This window comes from Coregonus lavaretus (genome assembly GCF_964263955.1).
Source record: "Coregonus lavaretus genome assembly, chromosome: 34".
NCBI lineage: Eukaryota > Metazoa > Chordata > Actinopteri > Salmoniformes > Salmonidae > Coregonus > Coregonus lavaretus.
In genome coordinates this window covers 23,984,323-24,003,609 of record NC_140021.1, presented here as the reverse complement: position 1 = coordinate 24,003,609, position 19,287 = coordinate 23,984,323, and the positions used below count along the sequence as shown (strand labels likewise).

General features: G+C 42.1%; 1 protein-coding gene across 1 annotated transcript in view; it reads left to right on the top strand.

The window, feature by feature from the left end:
* Nucleotides 1–19,287, top strand: part of LOC311109167 (cadherin-12-like) — a gene marked incomplete at both ends in the record, with an annotated part of 103,770 nt that overhangs the window by 47,610 nt on the left and 36,873 nt on the right. The window contains 2 exons of the mRNA XM_084151997.1: nt 5,693–5,860; nt 8,418–8,605. Coding sequence (XP_084008123.1) covers nt 5,693–5,860; nt 8,418–8,605 — 356 coding nt within the window. The remainder of the gene's footprint in view (nt 1–5,692; nt 5,861–8,417; nt 8,606–19,287) is intronic.

The following is a 19,287-nucleotide window of genomic DNA, read 5'->3' as shown; positions in this document are numbered from 1 at the left end:
ATTTTCTGGATTTTTGTTTTAGATTCCGTCTCACAGTTGAAGTGTACCTATGATAAAAATTACAGACCTCTACATGCTTTGTAAGTAGGAAAATCTGCAAAATCGGCAGTGTATCAAATACTTGTTCTCCCCACTGTATATATATATATATATATATATATATAGATATGCTGATCGATGCGTGACTGCTGTTTGGCCCCAAAAAATATTCTCGCTCTTATCCATAATAATCTCATCATGTAGACTAGCCAAACTGCACAGCCAGCCTGGTCTCATAGAGTAGACCGTTACATAGTAAATATAAAACCTGGACATTCAAATTGGTATGATATGTTACGTTTGGTATGAGTACTTAATGCGGGGTGGGTGGATGTATAAAGCGACCATCTATCAACCCAAAGGTTGCAAGTTCAAATCTCATCACGGACTACTTTAGCATCTGAACTAATTAGCAGCTTTTCAACTACTTACTACTTTTTAGCTACTTTGCAACTACTTAGCACGTTAGCTAACCCTTCCCCTAACCCTAACCCTTTTAGCTAACCCTAACCTTAACCCTTTAACCTAACTCCTAAACTTAAACATAACCTAAACCCCTAACACCTAGCCTAGTTAACATAAGCCAGCTAGCTAATATTAGCCACCTAGCTAGAATTCGTAACATACCAAACGTTTTGAAAATTCATAACATATAGTATGTGTTGCGAATTCATAATATATTGTACGTTTTGCAAATTCATAACATATAATTATACAAAATGGGTGATGGACATCCACAGATTAATACATACCATGCAAACATAACATATCATACTAAATGGAGTGTCCCGGATTTACATACAGAATAATGTGAAATGCTCTGAGACAAGGTTGCAGACCACAGCCTACCCGCACTGTATCTGCGAGCTGTTGGCTAGAGCGTACGTGCCAAGACCAGAGTAGGCACATTTTCTATTTAACGCAACAGTTATTGTGACAAAACTATTGATAGAGTTGAACTTTAGATTTTTATTAGTTATATGAAAACTTAAGTGAAATAATACATTTTGTGTGCACTACGTTTGGTGGAGTCCGTTTGGTGGAGACACAGCACTGGTCGGAAAATGTGCATATTTCTTTATGCTGATTTGAGAATATTTGCATGAAAATATGTCATCAATTGGTTGGAAACCTAGCTATTGCTATACAGAAAGTGGACTTTGTACCCTTTCTTAACTTATTTGCTAAGGCTGGAAACACAATCAGTGATATCGCTTATAAATTACATTTCACATTTTTGGAAATTGTATGACAGCAGGTAATAACATTCTGTAGCTTGAATAGTCATAAACAGTGCCTTCAGAAAGTATTCCCACCCCTTGACTTTTTCCACATTTATTTGTGTTATAGCCTGAATTTAAAATTGATTAAATTGAGATTTTTTCTCACTGACCTATTTGAATGACTACCTCATCTCTGTACACCACACATACAATTATCTGTAAGGTCTCTCAGTCGAGCAGTGAATTTTAACCATAAAGATCAGGGTGGTTTTCCAATGCCTCGCAGAGAAGGACACCTATTGGTAGATGGGTAAAAAAAAAAGCAGACATTGAATATCCCTTTGAGCATGGGGAAGTTGTTAATTACAATTTGGATGGTGTATCAACACACTCAGTCACTACAAAGACACAGGCGTCCTTCCTAACTCCGTTACTAGAGAGGAAGGAAACCGCTCAGGGATTTCACCATGAGTCCAATGGTGACTTTAAAACAGTTACAGAGTTGAACCCCCTAGAGTCTATTAATGCAACGGTGCGGCAATCTAAGTAACGTAATAAAAAAATCCCCATAAAAATCCATCAGTTTAAGCTAGAGATCTCTGTTATTTTGCATGGGCTTTGTCTCAATCCACCTCATCTGCCTGTGGCGGACTTTAACATCTGCAGTGGAAAGTGGCCAAGCTACAGCAGTGTTTGTCAGACTATGAGACATCCCAAAAATCAGTCTTCTCACGAAAACGTCAGTAGCATCTGAACGGTTTGGCCTACACAAGTCCCAAGGGACTCGTCTGAAGTTGGTACCGTCTATGTGCCAACTTCTGTTTGTAGCGTCCAAACCGTTTGGGTTACAAACTAATGTGACCCTCCGGTGGAAAGGGGAGATTGTCCCAAACACGATGGCGTTCACTGTTTTACTCTATGACCTCCACAAGTGTCACAGGACTCGTCTGAATGTAACCGGTACCAGTTTAGAAAATGAATGGAATTACAGTATGAAGGTAGTTTTGTGCCTACCCAAAAAAAAGGGGTTAAATCAGTTTTTATTTTATTTTTCTTCTACTTTGACAATACAGAGTATTTTGTGTAGATCATTGACAAAAAAATGACAAATCAATTTTAAGCCCACTTTGTAACACAACAACGTGGAAAAAGTTAAAGGGTGTGAATGCTTTCTGAAGGAACTGCAATTAAATTCAATATGCGTGCAGTGCACATTACTTTGTCCTCTGTGAAAATGTAAACTAAACTAGAAAAGGACATTTCCTACAGAAAATGTGTGTGCTTGCTTTTCTTAAAGTATGTTTTGTTGTGAAATAGTAGTAGTGGTAGTGCTAGTGGTAGTGACTGCAGTAGTAATGGTTGTGGCTTGAGATCTTTGACCGTGTCAAAGGATCAGCACCTCTCCGACCCTGTACGCTCCAGTTGTCATGTGTATCTGGGAGCCAGCCTGGGCCAGTGAGTCTCAGTCTTATAATAGACAGCTAACTGTCGAGAACCCTACAACCCTCTTACCATATGTATTTGCTGTAGCCTAATGGTCGATACAGTTTCTACTTCTATCAGTGTGTTCAAAAGTCTAATTGGCTGTGTTATAATTTAGATTGGTATTATGTATTTTAATTTGAAAGCAACTGAAAGAAAATGAATGCATATCACAGGAAAAAAACTCTATCCTCAGGAGTCTTGGTTGAATCGGTTCTGTATGCATTCATGCTCAAACAGAGCTTCCCATGAAAAAGGTTTGATCTTTTTGCACAATCTCCACAATGATAACACAGTTCAAAGTGTGCAAAAGAAAGAAAAGGGCGGGAAAAAATACAAGGAAATAGATCATGATAACCATTTCCAACGTGATATCACAGGGAAAAAGGGAAGGGGGAGAATCTATCACAGATTACGCCTTTCCACCCTGGAGAGTATACAGAACACACACTGTGACTGTATTTCAAACCCGATGGCGAAAAAATCCAACTGTTAACACAAATGTTTACCATGCTGATCCTGCCACTACATACATCAACGCAGCTGAACAAACAAGCAGGAGAGAGAAACGAAAAAGGGGAAAGTGGGGGAGAGAATCACATGCCTTAATCACCATGCACTTCACAGCATCATCCCTCCCTGTTAGAGAGATGAGAAGAATGTCAAAAAAAAAAAACATCCTTTGTTGCACTTGCAGAACACAGGAGTTGAGGATCAAATGTGAAATCCATCCTATTCATATTGTGAATGGGGGAATAAGAGAAGAGGAAATGTACATCTTGCCCCATTTCTATCCCTTCTTTCACGCTGACATCCTCCTAGCTGACGTGGCCATTACTCGGCTGTATTTGTTCTGATCTCAAGGTCCCTCAGATCCTCTGGCGAGTCATTATAAAGCCTCACTTAGTTCAGTATTGAATGTCAAGTATGTCCACTTGGTGAAATGACCTCTATTTCTATATATCACAGCCTTCACTGCAGGCACATTAATGCACCTCTAAGTATAGGCTCTTTCTAATGGGGCTGCTACACTCTAAAAAGTAATTTAGCCTTTTAGTTGTTCAGTTCATTTTCCAAAGTCAACACAACTGAAAAATACAGAAATTGTTAATTGTGAGAAAAAAAAAATTCTACAAAAAAGTATGTTATCCTGCTGCCTTTAATGACTTGTTGCATAAACTTGATACTTTTAGTCAAATCAATGTGCTTCAACTGTTTGTTTTTTGTTGTGCTAACAAAGCTACACTGTTAGCAATTGCTATAGATTTTATGATACTGATAATTGTATGGTAAATAAGTACTGTATTACTGTTTTGCTGTATATTTACTGTCAATTGCAATATACTTGGTTACTTTTTGGACCGTCCTGTAAATGATCTTAATATGCCTTGCAATTACAGTTATTATTATAGGATATTTCAGATGTGCTTACGGCACACATCTTTAAAAATGATTTATAATTGTGAAATACATTACCGGTTACGTAGTTGCGGTAAAAATACAGTAAATATACGACTTATATTGTATTTTTACAACTGAACTGTATTTTGAAAAGTACATTTACAAAAATGTACTGTACAGTTAGGGTACAGTTTTGTTCCCTGGTGTACAAATAGGTAAAATGTACACGTAAGGTACAGTGGCTTGCGAAAGTATTCACCCCCTTGGCATTTTTCCCATTTTGTTGCCTTACAACCTTGGGGGTTTGTATCATTTGATTTACACAACATGCCCACCACTTTGAAGATGCAAAATATTTGTTATTGTGAAACAAACAAGAAATAAGACAAAAAAAACTGAAAACGAGCATGCATAATTATTCAGGTTTGTTGTTATTCTTTCAATTTTTTAATAATGGATTTAATGGTGCTCCGTGGGATGTTCAAAGTTTCTGATATTTTTTTCTAACCCAACCCTGATCTGTACTTCTCCATAACGTTATCCCTGACCTGTTTGGAGAGCTCCTTGGTCTTCATGGTGCCGCTTGCTTGGTGATGCCCCTTGCTTAGTTGTGTGGCAGACTCTGGGGCCTTTCAGAACAGGTGTATATATGCTGAGATCATGTGACAGATCATGTGACACTTAGATTGCACACAGGTGGACTTTATTTAATTAATTATGTGACTTCTGAAGGTAATTGGTTGCACCAGATCTTATTTAGAGGCTTCATAGCAAAGGGAGGGGGTGAATACAACATGAAATTGTTTTCATTTCACTTCACCAATTTTGACTATTTTGTGTATGTCCATTGCATGAAATCCAAATAAAAATCCATTTAAATTACAGGTTGTAATGCAACAAAATATGAAAAAACGCCAAGGGGGATGAATACTGGCACTGTACCTTCAGAGGTACACATATGAGCTTGCATGGTTCTGCTCGGTACCAAATCTGTAGGTATGACAGAGATTGGCCACAGATGAATAACCTAATCCTACTCTTATTTTGCTGGTGTGTGAATACATGTTTTCAGTAATAAATATGGTAATAGATAAGGTTGATTCCCAAGTGTGCTCATAGTAAGAATTTTACAAGAATGTTACTTTTGACTAAAAGTATCACGTTCACTCAACAAGTGATTAAATCGAAATGTGTCAGTTTCACTTACTATACTAGGTTGAAGTAACTTTAGATTGGACTTGACTTAACATTTTAAGGCGGCAGGGTAACAAACTTTTTTAAGTTTACTCAACAAATCTTTTTTTACAGTGTACTAGCCAGGTAATTTGTACATTTTAACTATCTAGCAAAAAAAGAGGGCATCAAAAAGGACGCATCATACAGCAGCCATCAGCCATCCTTCAGAACACGTTAACACTCACCTTGTCCCTTCTCTATTATCTTGCTTCCACCTATCTCCTATTTGGACTGCACAACTTATGTGCATAATAGTGCCTTGATGTCAGATGTCAATTTGACCTGTTCTAAAGATACCATGTTGCCATTAGGTATAATAAGGACGGCCTTGCCGAACATGGACCGCGAGGTGAAGGAGCAGTACCAGGTACTTATCCAGGCCAAGGATATGGGAGGTCAGCTGGGAGGTCTGGCTGGGACCACTACCATCAACATCACCCTCAGTGACGTCAACGACAACCCACCAAGGTTTTCCAAAAGTAAGTGAGAGAGAGAGAGAGGGAGAGGGATGGTGCTGTTCTGTGTATGACGTTTATTTTAAACTCTGTTAAATAAGCATGTTGATAATATCGGTTTTAATATTCCTGTTTCATTTTTTTTATTGAATAATTGGTTATACAGTACCAGTCAAAAGTTTGGACACACCTACTCATTTAAGGGTTTTTCTTTATTTTTTACTATTTTCTACATTGTAGAACAATAGTGAAGACATCAAAACTATTAAATAACACATATGGAATCATGTAGTAACCACAAAAAGACAAATCAAACTACATTTTACATTTGAGATTCTTCAAATAGCCACCCTTTGCCTTGATGACAGCTTTGCACACTATTGGCATTCTCTCAACCAGCTTCACCTGGAATGCTTTTCCAACAGTCTTGAAGGAGTTCCCACATATGCTGAGCACCTGTTGGCTGCTTTTACTTCACTCTGCGGTCCGACTCATCCTAAACAATCTAAACTGGGTTGGCATTGGGGGATTGTGGAGGCCAGGTCATCTGATGCAGCACTCCATCACTCTCCTTCTTGGTAAAATAGCCCTTACACAGCCTGGAGGTGTGTTGGGTCACTGTGATAGTCCCACTAAGCCAAACCAAATGGAATGGCGTGTCGCTGCAAAATGCTGTGGCAGCCATGCTGGTTAAGTGTGCCATGGATTCTAAATAAATCACAGACAGTGTCACCAGCAAAGCACCCCCACACCATAACACCTCCTCCTCCATTCTTTACGGTGAGAAATACACATGCGGAGATCATCCGTTCACCCACACCGCGTCTCACAAAGACACAGCGGTTGGAAACAAACATTTCCAAAGAACACATTTCCACCGGTCTAATGTCCATTGCTCATGTTTCTTGACCCAAGCAGGTCTCTTCTTCTTATTGGTGTCTTTTAGTAGTGGTTTCTTTGCAGACATTCAACCATAAAGGCCTGATTCACACAGTCCCCTCTAAACAGTTGATGTTGAGATGTGTCTGTGACTTGAACTCTGTGAAGCATTTATTTGGGCAGCAATTTCTGAGGCTGGTAACTCTAATGAACTTATCCTCCGCAGCAGAGGTAACTCTGGGTCTTCCATTCCTGTGGCGGTCCTCATGGGAGCCAGTTTCATCATAGCGCTTGATGGCTTTTGCCATCAAAGTTCTTGAAATGTTCCGTATTGACTGACCTTCATGTCTTAAACTAATGATGGACTGTCGTTTCTCTTTGCATATTTGAGCTGTTCTTGCCATAATATGGATATGGTCTTTTACCAAATAGGGCTATATTCTGTATACCCCCCTACCTTGTCACAACACAACTGATTGGCTGAAACGCATTAAGAAGGAAAGAAATTCCACAAATTAACTTTTGAGAAGGCACACCTGTTAATTGAAAATCATTCCAAGTGACTACCTCATGAAGCTGGTTGAGAGAATGCCAAGAGTGTGCAAAGCTGTCATCAAGGGTAAGGGTGTCTATTTGAAGAATCTCAAATATAAAATATATTTTGATTTCTTTAACACTTTTATGGTAACTACATGATTCCACATGTGTTATTTCATAGTTTAGATGTCTTCACTATTATTCTACAATATAGAAAATAGTACAAATAAAGAAAAACCCTTGAATGAGTAGGTGTGTCCAAACTTTTGACTGGTAGTGTGATGCTGATGCCCTCAGGGCAGATGTCTATGTTCTTTGCATTTCTTACTATATATTATTTACTTGTAGCTTAGTACTTTGCCACATTCACTTAAACAGACTTCGGTATTTACCTTTCATTAATTAGTTATTCAATTGTTAAAGGGAGTTTCTATGTTTTCAGTTGCAGTGTTGTTCAACTCAAATGGGAGCTGATGCCTGTAATTAAAATAGCTGGAATTAAGTATTTATTTTAAGCCAACAAACAAATCAATTCATTTAAATAGTTAATCAGTGCAAAAAGTAAGATACAGGAGGCAGGCCAAACATGCATATTGTGTCATTGTGTAAGATTTTGTTATTCATTCATTTATTGATCTATGAAAATCAAAAGTCAGCATATTTGAACAACATTGGTCAATACAACAACTTTGAATATGCATATTTATGAATATAGCCTTTATACATATATTTAAGATCACTCTCCAAAACCCTGTAACTGAATATGAAAGGTTAAGGGAATAATGCAAACATGCAATTGTGACTGAGTATGCTGCTCTGGTCTCTGGGTATTTTTGATATGCCTTTTACGACAGCCTACTTAGGCAGGCAGTCACTCCACTCTGTGAAAATACTATGATATTTCCAAAATGATGTTACAGCACAAAGGTTCAGACCAGGGGTGATGTCGTCGGTCTATTCTTTATGTCTGCTGCTCTCCCTCCCTTTCTCTTGTTGTATTGCACAAATAATTACCATGCCACCAATGGCAATTAACAGATGCTGTTGCTGTGCTGCTCACTTCCAAACCATTTAGGGACACACTGAACAAAAGACCAATACAATGCCAGAAGTTGAAAATGAACTAGAGTCTAGATCAATCTATTTGTTTGTTTTTGTCTGTAAGGTTTCTTTCACCTGAGAGTCCCTGAGTCCTCTCCAGTGGGTTCTGCTGTGGGAAGAATCAAAGCTCATGACTTGGACATCGGGAAGAACGCTGAAGTAGAGTACAACATCGTACCGGGGGACGGAGGCAACATGTTTGACATCATCACCAATGAACACAATCAGGAAGGAATCATCATTCTCAAAAGGGTAAGGGCCTTCAACAGTCACGTGGTGGCACTTTAAATCAAAGGACGGGATCATAGTAATGGGCTGGAATGGAATGAATGGAACGGTAGCATACACATCAAACACATGGTTCCCTTTCAGTGTTCCCTTCAACTTCGGTACAACATACTATTGGGAGTCGCACTTTCGCGACTTCGGTTGAAGGATCTACAATTGTGCTTGACAAGGCCTATCTGGACGATTGGCTAATAGCAGCAGAGTCAAGGGAACAAGCAGTGTCGCACACATCCAGCCTGTCGCAAGGGTGCCAGGTGTTGTCCCGCAAGGTGGTCACAATAGACGTGTGGGGCGCGCTGTGCGAAAGTTACTCAATTCGGTTACTATGGACGGTGTCACAGCTTGGCATATCAATTACCTGGAACTTCTGACATCGTAATTGGCTCTCAGGCACCTCTCACCAGAGTATGTGAGCGGAGTGTAGCGAGGTGTTGAGCGTGCCCACTTTGACTGGAGCTTGGAGCAAGATACCCAAAGGGTGGAGCATCACTTCACGAGCTTAGGGCATGCCCACCCCAGCATGCATTTGTATTCTACATGTGTGCTGCTATAGCCCCTTGCTTTAGCTACTGTCATGGAGTTCGCTAAATATTTTCAGAAATAAACTGATAAAATACACAGGTGCTGAATCAAGGTGACTTACAAAGATGAGGACCAAGAGCAAGAGAGGGAGTGCGGTGGTGTAGTGTCCACAACTAAATAATCATTGTGGAATCTGAAAATACACTTATCCCACAAGCATGATGGTGTACTTACTACGTGGACATGATAAAAGAAAGAAACGAGGTGGGTAGATAACTAAGTGTGTCATTGTAGCAAAGTATTTTAAAACTACAAATCAGATCTCTTAAACGTTTCTTTCATTTTAGTTCTATTATCTGTACAATAGGCCATAATTGATTTTTTTGCCCAATAGGCCTGGCATATTCCCACGTTCAAGGAGCTTTCTGTTTTGATTGGGTTATTTTGCCTAAAAACTTTTAGGCCTACTTGTAGAAAAAAAGAAAAAAAAAACTCTGCATCTCTGCCCAGCCTGGTAAGACTGGCCAAAAGGGTGTTTAGCATCCCCAGTGGCTCTGCAAGTGTGGAGAGGATATTCTCTGCTGCTGGTCGGTTCTCCAGGCACCATCACATGAGCCTGAAGCCACAGACTGGCCAAACTCGTGTTCCTAAAAATGAATTCTAAAAATGAATTCAAAGGCACTAATAAGTCATTTTTCGTTTAATTTGTATTGAATTCTAAGTAAGTCACAGCCTATATCTGGATTGTATAGACTATATAATGATTTAATACAACAGAATGTTGTTGTTTTTAATGCTGAACTCTTTATGTCCCTGCCAGCCTATTGTGTCGCACTCGCAAATGCTTCAAATATATTTCTTTGTAGGCTAAGCCTTGAAATAATTTAAATAACATCGCATAAATCATTCATTTTCATTCCTTTTTAGGCTCCCTGTCTGGCTCCTGACGTATTAAGAGTGTTTATATGCTGTGTAATATGACATGTAGCCTATTTGAAATTATGTTTGCTTCTTACATTCACCTTTTCATGTTTATTCAAATACTTTTCATTCAAATCCATATGGTTTGGTTTCAATACTTAAAAAACAATTGGTAGGTCCAGGTATTCACAAAAATAGATGGGTGTTGGTTAAATTGTGATTTTAATGAATGGAGGGAAGTTGGAGTGGGTGTTTTTTCTCCTGTGAGCTCAAAGCGTTTTTTAGCAGAGTGGTAGGAAAGGACATGGAGCACCAGAGCGGTGTGCAGGATTTCCAACCGCTGAACTCCGCTCACATGCTCTGCCCCACATATTTGTCGGGCGGCATGTGCAGGTCAGTTCCGACAACAGTGGCATACAGTACATCAACAGGCAGCTCCCTGTTACTGTGGAGCAGTACGCATTTGCTCTCACTTCAGGCGAAGCATGTTCCCAGTTGCCTCAACTCAAGTGCAGATCTGCTATCCAGGGGGTGGGGGGCTGTTCCTCAGGAGTGGAGACTACATCCCTTGGTGGTTGCCCAGATATGGGAGAGATTCGGCAGGGCCGACGTAGATCTTTACACGTTGCAAGAAAATGCACAGTGTCATCTATTTTTCTCGATGAGGGACCCAAGTGCCCCGTTGGGAAAGGACATTCTGGCGCACCAGTGGCCTCGGACCCTCTTTAAGCGTTTCCGGCAGTGGTTCTGATTCAGCCCATGTTGGAGAGGGTGCGGCGGGAGGGCATATCATTAATTATTGTGACTCCCCATTGGCCCAAGGTTCCTTGGTTTGAAGCGATCATTTGCCTTTTTAGGTGGGGACCCGTGGCAACTCCCATTTCTTAAAGTTATGATAACAAACTTTTTACCCAGCATGCACTAAGGCAGGTAGATTTGTTATTTTATTGTTTTTAATATCTGTGTTTTTGCATGTACATTGAGTGATTGATTGATTAATCTTATGCTACACAAAGATAAATAATATACATTTGTCTAAACTAATCCAATCATTTAGTCATTATGAATGCAGGTTGAGGGTGAGTAAATATTCAAACTGTTGACTATTCTAACTCTGGTTGGATTCCAATAGGAATTACACATCACTTTGCAAGCCAGCTTATTATGACTTGCAGGTTGCAAAATTCTGGACACTTTCCCAGGTTTTCAAGAAATTCCAGTGGGAAGATTCCTGGAAATTGGGGGGCCAGTATGACAAATAAAAATATTGAATGCACTCACTAAAACTGTAAGTCGCTCTGGATAAGAGTGTCTGCTAAATGACTAAAATGTAAATGTTTAAGGTCAATTGATTTGTTTTTCAATCAGTATAAAAGGAAATTCACATAATTCAATCCATCAATAAGGTGAAATTCTAAATAAGACAATTATATCAATAAGTCATCAATCCAACTTAGGCTAATCAAATGGTTATTAAATCAAAATAAAACTAAGAACAAAACAAAAAAGACAAAAGTAGACAAATGCAATCAGTAAAAAAAAGGAATCTAGTGGAGGAGAGTGGATGACGGTGTATGTGTGTATTTCTGTTGGTGGGAGGGGAAGGGGAGGGGTTTGGGTTGGCAGTTGCTGAAAGGAGGTAGCAGTTGTGGTTTGTCGATGCTGTGTCCAGGGTTGGTGCTGGTGTTGTGGCTGGCACCGGGAAAACCTGGGTTGGTACTTGTGTTGGGGCCGGGACTGGACATCGTGCCGTGACCGGGACTGGAGACAAGGGGTTGGTGCTGGGTCTGGTGCTGAGGACCGAGAAAACGGGAACTGGGAACTGCGGCTGCTGCAGGTGGGTCGGGATCTGGGTCTGTAGAGGGGAGGAAGGACAACCTGAGGAAGCCCTAGACCCAGAGGTCAATGGTGGTACTCCCCCTATTGGCCTGATCGCTCCGGGTGTAGATCTGGTCCCTCCTCTGCGTCTCGTCTGGTGGTCTGGTGCTGGTGCTTGGAACCGGGATCTAGATTGGTGCTGGGACTGGTGCTGGATCTGCAGATGGTAGGAAAGACAACCTGAGGAGCAAGCAGGCACACAAGGAAGCCCTAGACCCGAGGGTCAGTGATGGTACTCACCTGTGGCCTGCTCGCTCTGGGTGTAGTTCTAGATCTTTTGTCCTTCCTCTGCGTCTCTTCTGGTGTGGTGATGAATGGTTCCTGGTTCTGGTCTGGTTCTGTGAGAGGGATAGGTGTAGAGTGAGCAAAGGGGAGAGAGATGGAGAGGGAGAAGGGGGTTTGGGGGTGGTGGAGGGGCAAAGCGACGGAAAGGCTGGATGCTGGAGGCTGGAGGACAGTGGGACTAAACAGGGCCCAGACCACGCCCGGCCACGGAGCAGTCACCAACATTAGGTACGTGTGTTCAGTTTGACTGCCTCAGTGGGGGCAGTTCTCTGTACTTACCTTGTGCCATCTATGGATGGTTTCCCTCATGGGGAGTCAACCATGAACAGCCATCTGAAGAAAGTCCTTCAGTTCTGAGTGTGTTGTCAGGGTCATGATAATTGGTTCTTGGGGGTGTCCAGGTCCGGGTTTGATAATTTCGATGCAGAGGTGGATGAGGGCCTCTAGAGGGTTTTTTGTGTTGTTCGGTGGTTCTTGGCTGATCACAGGTGTTGGTGGGCCTCCCCACTGACTGCCTGGTGGCCCCCTGTACTGACTTGGTGATAGACTGGGGGGTGCTGGGAGTGGTGAAGTCGGTTTGGTGGGTCCAGGGGGTCGGGACTGAGCCTGACGGACTGCTAAGGAGCAGGGGGGAGGAGTCAGGGGCAGTAGAGGTTATGGTAGAGGGGTCAAGGGCAGTTGGTGGTGGGAGGGCGATCAGGGACAGTAAGGGGCAGGGAGGAGCGATCATAGGAAGTAATGGACTGGGGCATAGTGCGGGGTCTCGGAGGGGGAGACGGTTTCTCAGAGGAGATAGGGGGTTTTGCGGGTAGTGTTTGCTGGAGTCGGGGTTTGGGTTCTGGGGTAGTCTTCTGGTCTGTTGTTGGTTTGATGTTTGTCTGTTGTTTTTCGTTTGGTAATTTTTGTTCAGTTTGGATCATCGTCGTCTAAGAACTGGAGTTGTGAGGCAAACGGTTCTACCAATTGTTGGCCTCTCTCAAAATCGGCTCCCCTTTGACCAGGGGTTTGAAGAGGGTGGAGGTGACTAGGAAAGGATTTGTTGGCGGGGCAGAGGTGAAGGTGCCGACAGGGGTGGGGGACGTTTCTGGGACTTGGTTGGTGGGTTGGGCGGTGTCTGTGGAAAGGTCTGGGTCTGGGACTGGCTCTTTGTTGCTGTTATCTAGTGGAGGGGCCAGGGGGTTGGGGGTGTTTGCCCTTGCCCTGCCGGTGTAAGAACTGAAGTGGCCCCCTTTCCTGCACAGGTTGCAGGGGCGTGTGGAGGTAAAGTCTGAGCTGGGATGGTTGTCTTTACAGCTCTTGCAGATGATGTTGGCCAGTTGGCCACTGTTCCTGCACAGTTTGGGCATGCCATAGTAGTGGGAAGGTGTTGGACTCCGCCCAGCCATTTTCGTGCTCCAGTCCAGACGTTGTCTTCGTCTAGGACCCTCCTAGCCGCTAACTTGAGGGTGGCGAACCTGCTTATAGTCCTGGACGCATTCATTGTGAAACTGTACTGTAACTACTTTGGATTCGGTGTCGGAAAGGGTATGCTTGCAATCTGTTAAACCATGCTGAATCTTTGCACTTTCAGAATGTTGACCAAAACTGGATCTTGAAACTGGCTTCAAATGATTCCTGTGGCCCTGGTGGTTTCACCAGGCACTCCATGTCAGACGGTACATTTCATTTACATTTTAGTCATTTAGCAGACGCTCTTATCCAGAGCGACTTACAGTTAGTGAGTGCATACATTTTTCACACTGGCCCCCTGTGGGAAACGAACCCACAACCCTGGTGTTGCAAGTGCCATGCTCTACCAACTGAGCTACAGGGGACAAAGCCCATACCTCTCTGGAGAACTGCCCTGCTGAATTCCAGGCAGGTCATGGTTTCTGGTCTGGCGGTTGTTGTTGCTGCTGCTCTACGGCGATCGGCGGCTCCGTCCTCGTCAGCCTCCGCGTTGGAGTTAATCATCATCCTCACCGCATTTTAGTGGTGCATTGTTCCTGGGTTCATCCCGATCATCTTGTTGGTCTTGGTGGTTTTTGGGTCTGCTCCCACAGTGTGCTTACGGCTGGGACAGGGGAAAGTCACTAGGCAGCATGCCGTGTGCGCAATTCCCAGACTGCCGCCTCTGGTGGGGTCAGGTGTGGGTGGTCTGCCATGGGCCATTTCATTTAGCATCCGTTGGCTGGCTTGGTGCGTGATTGTTATATCGAAGTTAACTGATTTATGACTATATAGCTTTATATAATGTTATGACTATAACTACTGTTCCCTGAAGGAGGGAAACGACGTACCAAACCTGTTTGGCTCCACGCACCTTGTTCCTGGGGTCAGTGAAGAGCGGTATTAAATTGAAGAAATGAATTCAAGCCTCACACTTATCACCTGTGGAAGGAGGGGCATCCAGCGAGGGGTGGATTTCATTGGCCTTGTCAGGTGTGATTGTAGACCCTTCAACCGAAGTCGCGAGAGTGCAACTTCCCATAGTATGTTGAATTTCGTTTCCCTCCTTCAGGGAACATCAGTTATAGTCATTTCGTTATGTTTATATGTTGATACCATTCCAATAATTCCATTCCAGCCATTGATATGCTGTAAAGCCCAATGTGCTGTCATTACTCAAAACATTTGAGGAAACCTGTTGCACTTAATATATCTGAGTACAGTTACTTAAAATGATTTTGTAGTCATTACTCAAACTGATAGAGTCACTGTGACCCTGTAGGGGGTCCAGATTTGAGTTTTATCAGCTTGAACATTTTGATATAACGCCCTGACTAAACCACACCTCCAATATAATTTCCCGGTGTGCCTTGCCTTTGCGAGTGAATTGTACTGTTACCACCGATGACTGTATTTGTTAGTGACAGAGACATGGTAGAGTTCAATATTCCCAGATAAATTTGTTTAAAAAACCTGATAGAATGATTTGCAGTAATCTTCCAACTGGGATTTCTGGAAAACCTGGGTAATGTACCAAAATGTTGCAACCCTAACTGCAAGTCACATTATGCTTGCTTGTAAAAAAAAATACGTTATTTAACTTTGTGTAGCATAAGATTAACCAATCAATCACTCAATGTACATGCAAAAACACATTTATTAAAAACAATTCCAACAAAATCCTGAAAACCTACCTGGGAAAATCAATTAGCATAAAATAAATTCCCCATAAAAATCCATTAGTCTAAGCTAGAGATATCTGTTTTTTGCATTGGATGTGTCTCAATGACGCCCACAGGCCTCACAAGACTCGTCTGAAGGTCCCCCGGTACCAGTTGAAGGTCCCCCGGTACCCCTTTCTCAGTGTTTGTATTTATTATGGATCCCCATTAGCTGCTGCCAAGGCAGCAGCTACTCGTTCTGGGATCCGGCAAAATGAAGGCAGTTATACAATTTTAAAAACATTACAATACATTCATAACAGATTTCACAACACAAAATCCATGTGTACATGTGTGTATAGTATTTTTATCTTTTATTTTATTTTTTTAATCTGATTCTACTGCTTGCATCAGTTACCTGGTGTGGAATAGAGTTCCATGTAGTCATGGCTCTATGTAGTACTGTGCACCTCCCATAGTCTGTTCTGGACTTGGGGACTGTGAAGAGACCTCTGGTGGCATGTCTTGTAAGGTATGCATGGGTGTCTGAGCTGTGTGCTAGTCGTTTAAACAGACAGCTCGGTGCTTTCAACATGGCAATACGTCTCACAAATACAAGTAGTGATGAAATCGATGGAGGGAGGGAGAGCGGAGCGTAGGTGAGTCAGGTGAGAGGTAGCCTCACCACTGCTCCCTCCCTCCCCTCAGACTGACCATCAGATGCAGGCCATCAGTACAGTAAAAAAAGTATTACGCTCACTCAGCTGTGCCTCACAAGTAATACAACAAATGATCTATTACCAGTTTGTTCATATACCTACATTTTTTAAATATAATTTCAAAATAGTCTAAGAAGAACTACATTTGCAGGGCAATTCAAGCATAGCCAATATCACTGATATTGTATTGGGCCTATAGCCTACTGCACAAACCTCATTGCTACAGAACTGTTTTTAGTTGGAAAATGTTGCATAGGCTCACATTTTTTAAATCGTGTATAAAAACAATCTGAGTGGTAGATCTCGGCTTGCATTTTGACTCAGAAAAGGTTGGTGACCACTGCAATAGATCATCGAAACTGAACTGACCTTCTCCGATTGTGAATAATGGAATTAGAAAACAAGACAGGCCCAGATTATGATTATGATGTAAATGAGGACATTTCTTTGTTTACGTCATACAAACCACAGATTGATGGGCCAAGGATTATTTTCCATCGTTTATCTCCTCTATTGTTTTACCTCCTGTGCTTGATACAGTGCCATCACAACAATGGAACAGTGTGATGTATTCCCCTCGCTGGGACGCGATTGCACAAAGCTACCGTCCATGGGGGACATCTTTGAGCCACTCACACTGGATCCCCCCACAGCCCACAGAGTAATTTGCTAAACGTTCTTCGACCCATCTCTGGGACGCATTTGGGTATGAGTAGAAGGGTGTGAAAAGGGAGTGGGGAGTAAGAGGGAGGTTGGAGATGGAGTCTTTATGAATTCTTGACAGTGTTCCTTCAGAATGCTGACCAACCTACACACAGTCTTAGAATGGATCGCTGCCCGTCCCTAGAGAGGTGTGTGCAAATAGGCCCCTGTTTGAACCTCCCCCCCCCCCCCTCTCTCTCTCTCTCTCTCTCTCTCTCTCTCTCTCTCTCTCTCTCTCTCTCTCTCTCTCTCTCTCTCTCTCTCTCTCTCTCTCTCTCTCACTCTACCACCTCTCTCATTCTCTCTATCCCTCACTCTCTTTCTTTCCTCTCTCATTTCCCCCACAGCAGTGGGGAGAGGGGTAGAGGGCAGAGGAAACCAGAAGCAGCAGCTCTGCACACAGTTTGGCAGACCCCAAATCAGGGGCTCAGCGAGGTTTGTTGTATGATAAGAGGATCAGGCAGGGTAACGGGTTCAGGGGATAATCATCTGCTTCCCACTCTACCCATACAGTAACATGCAGGGTGAGGCGTGGAGGGATAAGGACATACGCATGCAGGGTTAGACATCCCCTCTGCAAAATAAAAGATTACCAGAGACAATAGACAGATGCCACTGTAGAGGAATCCCCAGTCCCAGTAAGGGATGCATGCACACACATGCTGAGAGAAAACAAACTTACACTTGCCTGAATATGCACAAGTAGAGGCACACATACATGCAGGGATACACACACACACACAAACAAACCTACACACGTGCCCAAACTGAGAAAGAATGATAGAGGGAGAAAGTACATCCTTGGGTTGTGCTGGTAAGAGGCTTGTAGTCAGATTAGCGTGTTTGTGGTGATTTGTCTGCTCGCGTGTTCATTTGCTTCTTCTAGTCTTCCTCTAAGCATATGTTAGGGAAAATGACTAGGCTGCTGATATGTGTAATTGAAATGTACTAAGCCTAGAGGAATGGTATTGTTTAGCGGCAACATGTGTGGCATAAACCTTGCTGGCTCCTGTCCAGGGGATCCAATTAAATACTGTACAGGACTCATGCTGTCTCTCATTTAGAAACACTCTTTATCCCGCAAGCCAACCAGAAGTACAGTAGGATATGACGAGTACCAAACTAGTGCAGCAAAAAATGTCAGGTTCTTCTTTCCTTATGAATCCTATTAGTATCACACATTCAAAATGTACACACACAAAAATAGGGTTCCTCAAGTGTTCTTTGGGAAGGGTGCTTCTATGTAAAAACCATACTGACCCAAAGAAACCTTTGAGCCATTAAATGTTTCTTTGCAGTTCAGAAAAGGGATCTTTCCTCTTTTAGTGATTATAAAAATGTATGGCGACAGCTCATTAGAATATTGGGCCGTGGTTTGCGCACAGCTCTTTTTGTGCAACCGTGAGTGAGAATGAAATTCCAGTTCATCTAATGTTTTGTGTTATGCAATATTGGCAAAGACTATGGCCAGTGACGGTGTCTTGTGAAAGAGTGATGTATGGCCTTGTGTTGAGAACTGTTGTGAAAATCAGTGCTTCTCAATTCTCTTGTAAGGACCCTCAGCTATTCCAGAGCTATCATACCCTTATTCAACTTTTCAATGAACACAATGGAATTTTAACAATATAATATGGCTAACAATTTAAAAAAGAACCCTGTATGGTTCTTCAAAAGGTTATTTGTAGAACATTTGAGATTGAGATTATAGAACCATTCCCCATTAAGGTTATATACAGAACCATTGAGGGTTATAACCATAGTGGAACCATTTTTGGTACTATATAGAATCTTATTTTATTTATTAATATTAGGAAAGGGTTATTTATAGCACCATAAAGGTTCCATTTACAACTGTATGAGCATGGTTCTTTATAGAACTTAAAAAAAGGGTTCTATACAGCACCAAAAAGGGATCAGAAGAACCATCACCCTTCCCGAATAATTTGGCACTACAGTGAGGGAAAAAAGTATTTGATCCCCTGCTGATTTTGTGCGTTTGCCCACTGACAAAGACATGATCAGTCTATAATTTTAATGGTAGGTTTATTTGAACAGTGAGAGAAAGAATAACAACAACAAAATCCAGAAAAATGCATGTAAAAAAAATTATAAATTGATTTGCATTTTAATGAGGGAAATAATTATTTGATCCCTCTGCAAAACATGACTTAGCACTTGGTGGCAAAACCCTTGTTGGCAATCACAGAGGTCAGACGTTTCTTGTATTTGGCCACCAGGTTTGCACACATCTCAGGAGGGATTTTTTTCCACTCCTCTTTGCAGATATTCTCCAAGTCATTAAGGTTTTGAGGCTGACGTTTGGCAACTCGAACCTTCAGCTCCCTCCACAGATTTTCTATGGGATTAAGACCGTGCTTCTTCTTGAGCCACTCCTTTGTTGTCTTGGCCGTGTGTTTTGGGTCATTGTCATGCTGGAATACCCATCCATGACCCATTTTCAATGCCCTGGCTGAGGGAAGGAGGTTCTCACCCAATATTTGACGGTACATGGCCCCGTCCATCGTCCCCT